This window comes from Lycium ferocissimum, chromosome 6, assembly GCF_029784015.1.
Source record: "Lycium ferocissimum isolate CSIRO_LF1 chromosome 6, AGI_CSIRO_Lferr_CH_V1, whole genome shotgun sequence".
Lineage (NCBI taxonomy): Eukaryota > Viridiplantae > Streptophyta > Magnoliopsida > Solanales > Solanaceae > Lycium > Lycium ferocissimum.
The window spans coordinates 14,116,453-14,125,314 of record NC_081347.1 but is presented as its reverse complement, the minus strand read 5'-3'; the positions used below and the strand labels follow the sequence as shown (position 1 = coordinate 14,125,314).

The following is an 8,862-nucleotide window of genomic DNA, read 5'->3' as shown; positions in this document are numbered from 1 at the left end:
AAAAACTCGTCGATGAATTTATTCGATAATACCTCCCAAGAAGTGATAGAACCTGCAGGCAGATTTGTCAACCATTCTCTTGCTTCACAAATCAATGAAAACAAAAATAAAGAAAGCTTCACATAATCATCAGGAATATCTTTATATTGGAAATCGCTCAACTCTACGAATTGCATCAAGTGCTTGTGCGAGTCTTCACTAGACTTACCCATATACTAGCACGTATGTTGCACCAGCCGCACTGTTCCTTCTTTCAGCTCAAAATTCTCAGTAATGTCAGGCCTGACAATAGGCTTAGCAATAGTTGCCAGACTAGGTATAGCATAATTGGACAAAAGAATTTGTTGTTCTTGTGCCCTCGCAAAGATCTCTCTTACACCCTGTTCATCCTCGTTTTTGTTTCTTTCCCCTTCTGCCACTTCAAGAGCAAGTCTTGCTGCTTCCTCAGCCATTTTTATCTGTCTGTGTAAAGTTCTTTCGATTTCGGGATCAAGATCAACTAACGGTTTTCTTGAACTTCTAGTGCTTGGCATAAACCAGATAAACTTGAAGTGACACAAGTAGACCAACGAAAATAGTAAAGACTTGAATAGAAAAATAAACTCAAATTAGAAAAATAGTAAATCTTTCTAAGTCCCCGGCAATGGCACCAAAACTTGTTGCTCCCAAACGCACACGCAAGTATACGTGGTCGTACAAGTAATATAGAACTTTAAATCCAATTATTGATCCTACAGAGACTTAGATTCTTATACTGTTAAACTAATTCAAATTTGAATGAAACTATTCAAGCGAGTGACAATCAAAGTGTTTGTTGTGACTAAACTAAAACTGAAAGTAAATAATTGATGATAGGTGTTTTGTGACTGAGAAATTTGTGACGAAGACTGTAAAGTTTATCAGATGAGAGAAAGTTCTAGGGTCATGGATTTCGACAATTCAGTTGATCTTTTGACAATTCTACCTATCTTATTTCCTGGGTTACTTGTTGACAGGTTAATTATAACTTTATGAGTATCTTCCGAGTTTCTCACAAGCCTGTAGATGCTACTATAATGCCTATCTCCCTATGGTCGTCATAGGTAACAAGAACGCATTTAATTCTCCTTATTCAACTAAGCAAAGCTAAAGGGTATATTCCTATCCTCATTAGCGAAACGATTATATCGAACAAGCCCTATTTATTCTTATTACGCATGCAAATTCCCTATCCCTAGTTCAATTCACACGCCACAGATAGTGTTCAACTATTGGCCAAATAATCAACCAATTAAGATTAAGAATAAATAAGCAACCCAAAATATGAAAATTTAATAGATAATAATTGTCGCCAAACTAACTATCATGTTTTTCGCCACAACCCTAGAATTAAGAAGTGTAACGACCCGTTTGGTCGTTATGGCTCTTTTGGTACTTTCGCCACTTCCGAGCATTAATTGACTCACTTTTAACCCGAGGTTGACTTTTGGACAAACGGACCTTTTTCAGAGTTTCGTCAACTCCGAGAGGTCCAGATGGTTGTTTAGAACCTTTATGTATGGTTGGTTTGGTTCCCAATGCATTTTGGTGCATTTCGGGACTTTGGATGGGAATTAGGAAGTAGGCATCGGTGGTTGACTCGGTCAACGAGACCTCCGTTAAAAATTTTGAGATCACGAGTGCGTTCGTAGCGTATTTTTGTATAGGTTTAGGTGATCGGATTGTGAGCAGATGGCCTCGGGAATAACCGGATTTTCGATTGAAACTTAGAAATTTATGGGGAATCTGGTGTCTGGTGCCCACAACGGCGGCACCAGAGCCGCCCCAGCGGCACCGCTATGGAGATATGATGATCGTTGGAGCGGTCATGAGTGATTTAGGCTTTATCGCTGCGGCGGTGTCCCAGCCGCCGTAGCGGCACCGCTGTAGCGGCACTCCATACAGTGGCACTCCCTCCGCCGTGGCAGTCACGGGCAGTGACATTTCATTAAATGTGTCTTAAATAAGTCTTAGACCTTCATTATTTCATATCTCGATATTGGAGCTTAGAGAAACTGTTCTTGGAGACAAATTGAGTAGATTCTTAGTGATAAAACTTTGTCCAATCCTTTACTCTTCCTTAATCACAAGCATCTTAGAATTCCCCCTTCCCTTTTACAATCTCTTAGAGTTGGAAATTGAATAAGGGTTTTGGGAGATTTTCCCTTAGGGTCCTATATGATGAATTGATGATGTTGGTGATAAAACTTGATAAATCTAAGCTTAGTAATCATATATCTTCCACTTTTAACGTGAATTTCGGATTTGGAGAATTAGGGTTCATACCCAATTTCGGGGTTTTTACTAGAAATCAGATTTGGGGATAATTCTTTCGCTAAATCAATAATTAATGATTGGGTTATGATTACCTAGAATTCAATTTGATATTTTACCCGTGAATTTCTCATTTCTCCCTTGTGGGCCCATTTTCCCAATTTCTAGGGTTAAAAGGGACCTAATTGATATCATAGTAATATTAGTATCATTCTCCATGATTTCTAACTTAGAATTCGATTATGCTTAGACTACTTTAGTTCGAGCTTCGAGAAGTGGAAGAGGCGATAGAGGGACTTGTTGGTGTTGCAGTTCGGCAGTCCAGGTACGTTATGGTTTACCTTTGGTGAGACTTAGTATAGTGAATCACATATTTAGATTATGATGTCGAAGACAGCACGTGAACATTCGGGTGTGAAGTTGGGATGGATATTGCCTTAGGTTGGGCCCTGATGTGTGTTGGGACTAGCCACCCCGTTATATGTGTTTGATTGCTTAATTATGTTGGCTTGAGGCCATGTGTAGTTGGTAGATAACGAATGTCGCTTGTTGTCCTGATTCGGATAGGATTAACATACCCGTTGTTCGTATTTATACTTTGATATATTATTGGCGTACCCGCTGTTAGTACTTGAGATTATTGATATACTATTGGCGTATCCGCTGTTGGTACTGGATTGATATATGTTGGCATACCCACTGTTGGTATCGTGATGTGATGCATTATTGGCGTACCCCGTTGAGGTACTTGTGATATTGAGCTTACTTATTGATGATTGACATATGCATTGCACACATTCTCTCATAACTATCATGCATGGCAGATATCCGGCGATGATCCGGTATCGTTGATTGAGCGAAATTGATATTTGATAAACTCTTTTACTTGAGTGATTGTGAAAAAAGGCGATGTCCGAAGATCCATTCGAATCGTTGTTTATATGAAACCGATACTTGATAAACTCTTTACTTGAGTGATTGTGAGATTAATGTCCGAGGTTCAATTCTGAAATCGTCGATTTATGAAACTGATATTTGACAACTCTTTTGAGTGATTGTGAGGAGGCCGATGTCCGATGGTTATATTCGGGTATCGTTGTTGCATGGCCGATTCCAATGTTATTCCGAAATCGATTGTAGTGCATGGGCTCCGCGGGTCCCTGATGTGCCGTGAATTTTGGCACATTTTATGTCTTCTCACTAGAAGTTTTACTTGTTTTTAAGTGTTTTTATATCGTTTCTTATGTTATTTTGATGTTTTGTAGGGTTGGTTGACTAAGGAACGAAACTGATGAGAATTGCTGAAAAATGGACAACTTGGAGCTAAAGGACGGTCCGTAACTCGAGTTACGGACTGTAACATGATCCGTAACTTGAGAGGAAAATCTAGATACATGCCTCAAAAGGACGGTCCGTAACTCATGTTACGGGCTGTAACGTGTACCGTAATCTGAAGGAAAATTCCAGTAAGATGCCTAAGTATTGTCAATGTTACGACCAGAAGGACGGTCCGTAACGCAAGTTACGGGGCGTAATTCATTATCCACTGAAGACTGAAGCCATGATCCGCTGGAAGATACGGACCGTAACCTGTGTTACTGTCCATCGAAAGAAGCCGTAATGGTTGACCTAACAGCAAGCTGACAAAGGACGGAACAAAAGGACGGACCGTAACACATGTTACGGTCCGTAACGATGCCGCGAAGGGTGTCTTTGTCCAAAATTTTAGCGCTATTTTTGGTCTTATAAATAGTTAAGTTTAGGTTTTTTTCATCATTACTCTCTCTCTCTCTAGAACATTAACTCTTAGCATTAAATATTTGATGAAGTTGTTGGAGCATTTAAGGCATCAATATCATCCTTAGTTCACATTGATTACCATTGTAAGTACATTATGTCAACTTTTAAGCTTTCTTTGTTGAACAAAAGCATGAGTAGCTAACTTTAATTCTAAGGTTGTGGACCCCATGATGGGTATTATGTGAATGGGATTCTACTATTGATATATGCATAATGGTTGTTGGTATTTATTCAATCTTTGTATTTTAGCGTTGGGTAATGATTGCAAGCATTAGCCTAAGCCATTATTCTAACTTTTCTTAGGAAAGTGAGTTAGCATTGGTAAGATTGAATAACAATGACTCGGGGCGTTAACCCTCATTTAATAGACTAACTTAGGAATAAGAACAAGTCTAATTGGCATTATTGGTCGTTCTTCGATATCAACTCTTTTGTATTTGGGAAAATCATAAAGAGGAAATACGGCCTAACTGTTGGGAAACATTAGGAAGTCTTTAAGAGATCAAGTGCAAATCATTAGAACAACCATTAGAAGTATATCACATTGAAACCTGGAGCATAATATCTAATCAAAACGGGGAACACAACCTTAGTCTCTCTCTCGCATTAATTACAACTCAAGTCAAAGTATTAGTTTATGTTACAAAACAAATATTCCAAACTATTCGGAATAGGATTAAAGCCTTTAAAGACCAGTATCGCATATAATTAGTACCCTTTTCTATCCATATTCCCTGTGGGATTCGACCCCTTGGGTTATTATATTTGACAACGTCCGCTTTACGCCACTAATAAGTGTAATTTGAGCGTATCAAATTTTGGCACCGTTGCTGGAGAATACGGTTCTGAAATTACTGATTGTTGTGTACTTTTCTTTAAAAAAAATTCTATTCCATCACACCTTGTTTGCTGTTTTTGGTAAACCAGGTGAAAATGGCAGGAAGACACAATCGAAACCAAGGAAACTAAGGTGGGCTCCAAGTGAACCCACCTGCACCGAAAGAAGAGGAAGATGAGAATATATTTGCGGAATTCATTAATGAAGCTGATTATGCTTCTGCTGTGGTCCCTCCTAGGACTGGAAATGCTACTTTCAAAATCGATAGCTCTATCTATCAGCTGTTGAAACTTGAAGGTTATTTCTGAAATTCTTCGGAGGATTGTCCACTCCGACATTTGAAGAACTTCCTGCACGTATGTGCTCAACAATCCCAAGGTGTTGTTTCTGTTGATGCACTTCGGTTATGGGTCTTCAAATATTCCTTGGCTGGACAAGCAAGGGAATGGTATGAAAAGCTTCCCAGCAATTCCATTCACACTTGGAGTGAGCTAGCCAATACATTTTTGAAGAAGTGGTTTCCACCAAGCAAAAAGGCCGAACTTCGAGATAAGATCTTTGAGTTCAAATAGCTCCCAGGGGAATAATTATATTCTGCATGGGGGAGGTTCAAGTACTATCTAGCTCAATCCCCAACTCACGGGTTTCCGGATGCTATTCTCACCAAGAAGTTCTACAAAGGATTAGATATAATGAATCAGATTGCTGTAAATACTACCCTTGGTGGATGCTTCATGGAAAAGTTATTTGTCATTACACGTTTGCTCGATAAGCTCACCACCCACAATCAAGCTTGGCATTCAAATGATAACGAGAGCTTGTCTTATAGTAGTCTATCACTAGCCGTTGTCGCAAAGGAGAACCATGAGAGGGATCATGCCTTTGCTCAATTGCAAACTACGGTGGATCTATTATCAAAGAAATTGGCAGAGAAGGATGCACAGGGGGTAAATGTTGTTGAGGAGTTACCACCTCCTCCACCAGGGATGTATCAAGTCCCTGAGGGGATGTACCAAGAGGGGCAACAACATTATGAAGATGCTAATTATGTCAACAACTCCCAAGGGGGTTATCAGAGGCAAAATTATCAAGGTCCAGGACATCACCCATGACAGAAGCCTCAACACCAATTTCAAGGGAACAATTACAACAGAAATGATCAGGGAAATCCCAATCAAGGGAATTACAATAACAACAATTATGGAAATAAGAGCTCTAACCCCTATATTCCGCCAAAGGGACAATCATCAAATTCTCAGCAGTGGAGAGACAATTCAGCTAGCAATGCTGCTAATGATTCTGCTAAGCTAAAGAGCATGATGCAGAAAATGCTAATGAACCAGGACAGAACAGAAAGCACAATAAAAGGAATGTCTCAGGTTCAACTATCTCATTCTGCTGCCATTTAGAAGCTTGAATCACAATTCAGAGACCTTTCCAGAGAAGTGTATACTCCTCAATGTGGACACCTACCAAGTCATACAGTTCCAAATCCGAAAGGTAATGGGGTAAACTCTGTGGAGCATGTAGCTGTTATTAGCACCCGAAGTGGAAAAATAATTCAAGATGCTGATAAAAAGGTGATTGATCTTGAGCCGATTGTTGACGAAGAGGCACAACCTAATATGTCTGATACTATAGTGGAGGAAGAAACATAGGAGTAAATCCCAATTATAGCTGAAGAAAAGCAGAATCTTGAAAATCCTAAGGCAAGGAGAAAAAAATGAAAAAGGGAAGGCAAAACTTTCTGGCGCTCTTCGCCCTTTGACTCAATTTTTCAAATCTTCATCGCCTTTTCCCCAAAGGTTAGTAAAAAAACAAAGGATGACAAGTGCTTGCGATTTTATGATCAATTCAAGCAATTGACGATGAACATTTCTTTCATGGACGTTGTCCAAGAGATGCCTGGGTTTGCTAAATATTTGAAGGTTCTCTTAAAAAGGAAGAAGAAGCCATTGCAACACGACACTGTGGGCATCACTCATCAAGTCAGTGCTATTATTTCCAAGACCACGGTTCAGAAAAGGGAAGATCCTGGAGCATTCACCATTCCTTGCACTATAGGACAGCAGGATTTTGCCAAGGCGTTGTGTGATAACGGGGCTAGCATAAATCTTATGCCCCTTGAGATTTTCAAGAAATCGGGGTTTGGGGATACCAAGGAGCCCACTACCGAGGTTGCAAATGGCTGACAGATCGATCAAAAGGCCAGTTGGGGTGGTTGATGATGTTCTTGCTCGAATTGGGGAATTCCTTCTTCCGGCAAATTTCATAATTCTTGACTATGCTGTTGATCAACAAATTCCTATTATTCTAGGGAGACCTTTCCTTGCTACAGGGAGGGCTCTTATGGATTAAAAAAAAATGAAATCAAGTTCCGGATTAATGACGAGGATGTCACGACCCAACCCCGTAGGCCGTGACTAGTGCCCGAGCTGGACACTCGTATACATATCTGTTAGATATAGTTACCCGAAATTAAACACAATATGGAAGCTTGCAAAGACAAAGACGTTATCTCGAACGTCACATTTATATATGTAGGTAACTTTGTCTCCGAGGAGTCACGACCAATCAAAAGATAACATAGTACACGAGCACGACAAGGCTGCCATAACGTATGGGAACGTCCCTAAATATGTATACGCAAGCGCGGGGGCCACCACATACAACATCCCAAAATACATACGCAAGCCGACAAGGGCTACCTACGTACGGAACGTCCCAAAAATAAGTCATATTGACACGAATTTGAACAACATTTATATACAACCCACACATATGTCTACGGACCTCTAAGAGTATCAACGGTGACATATGACGGACAGACCCGCCTTCGTACCTTGATAAACATAAATATACATCACGAGATACGTACCAAAAGTCTAGGCTCCCGAAAACAATGGAGCACTCCAACCAGTGATAAGAGTCTAAGTGACATCACAAAGCGAGATCCGCGCTGCGGGCATGAACGCGACCCCCCCGAGAAGAAAGGGGGTCGGTACGAGATATGCAATCGGTATATAAAAAGCATAGTTTATAATAAGAAAGATCATAACTGAAGTAGAGATTCCAGGAGACAAGTATGATAATAAAGAAATCACCGTGCTGTGCCTTATGAAACCAAAATCGTGCGTAGCTATATCATATACCATGTAGGCCCATTATGGACTCGGTGAATAAGTCGTATACATGTATACCATGCCCGACCCATCGTACGGGACTCGGTGCCCTCTTCACGTCATCATGTCGTCCTTGTACGTCGTATATATATACCGTACCCCGACCCTACGGGCGGGGACTCGGTGAAACAATGCGGTGAAGCGTGCGCGAATACGTACCGGCCGGGACTCGGTGAAAGATATATTAACACTACTACAAAAAGGGGTTTTAGCGGCAATTAAAAAGCCCTTTAGCGGCAATAACAATTGCCGCTAAATCATTTACCAGCTATTGTTCTTTGAGCGTGACCCAGGGTCGGTAAAAGCTGCAGAAGCCGTTGTGAGAAATCTTGGTAAAGCCTTCTTTTATTACGCTAAAAACAACTAGTTTTAACGGCCGGGTTATCACAACGACAATTATAATGGCTGCTAAATGCAATCCAAAAATGACCAGTTATACTTTTTTAGAGTCCATTTTTATGGCGGTAAAACCAAATAAAATTGTCGCTAAAATTTAGTCAACTTTAACGGCAATTTTGTTGTGGCAATTATAATGGCTATAATATCCCTTCAAAAATGGTAATTATACCCTTTTAGCATCTATTTTTATGGCTAGTAAAATTCTATTAAACTGGTGCTAAAATGCGCAGGCTTTAACGACAATTGTTTAGCCACCACTAATAATGGCTACAACATTCAGAAAATACAATTACTAGTATAAGGGAGCTCGTAGTGGGCTAGAAGCAGCGAAAGATTGGAAAGTGCTAAAAG

The 8,862-nt window shown here is 40.2% G+C and overlaps 1 protein-coding gene across 1 annotated transcript; it reads left to right on the top strand.

The window, feature by feature from the left end:
* The first annotated feature begins 5,622 nt into the window (after positions 1-5,622).
* Positions 5,623-6,588, top strand: LOC132061137 (uncharacterized). The gene is made up of 3 exons (XM_059454002.1): positions 5,623-6,022; positions 6,068-6,309; positions 6,340-6,588. The coding sequence occupies exons 1-3, from the start codon at positions 5,623-5,625 to the stop codon at positions 6,586-6,588; spliced, it is 891 nt and encodes a 296-aa protein (XP_059309985.1).
* The last annotated feature ends 2,274 nt before the right edge of the window (positions 6,589-8,862 follow it).

What these genes read in the sequence shown, in the direction of transcription:
- LOC132061137 (XM_059454002.1), top strand. Translation starts at nt 5,623, where the DNA reads ATGAATCAGATTGCTGTAAATACTACCCTTGGTGGATGCTTCATGGAA. An exon ending in TCAGAGGCAAAATTATCAAG is followed by an intron (nt 6,023 to 6,067) that starts GTCCAGGACATC and finishes ACCAATTTCAAG; the next exon opens with GGAACAATTACAACAGAAAT. An exon ending in CAATAAAAGGAATGTCTCAG is followed by an intron (nt 6,310 to 6,339) that starts GTTCAACTATCT and finishes GCTGCCATTTAG; the next exon opens with AAGCTTGAATCACAATTCAG.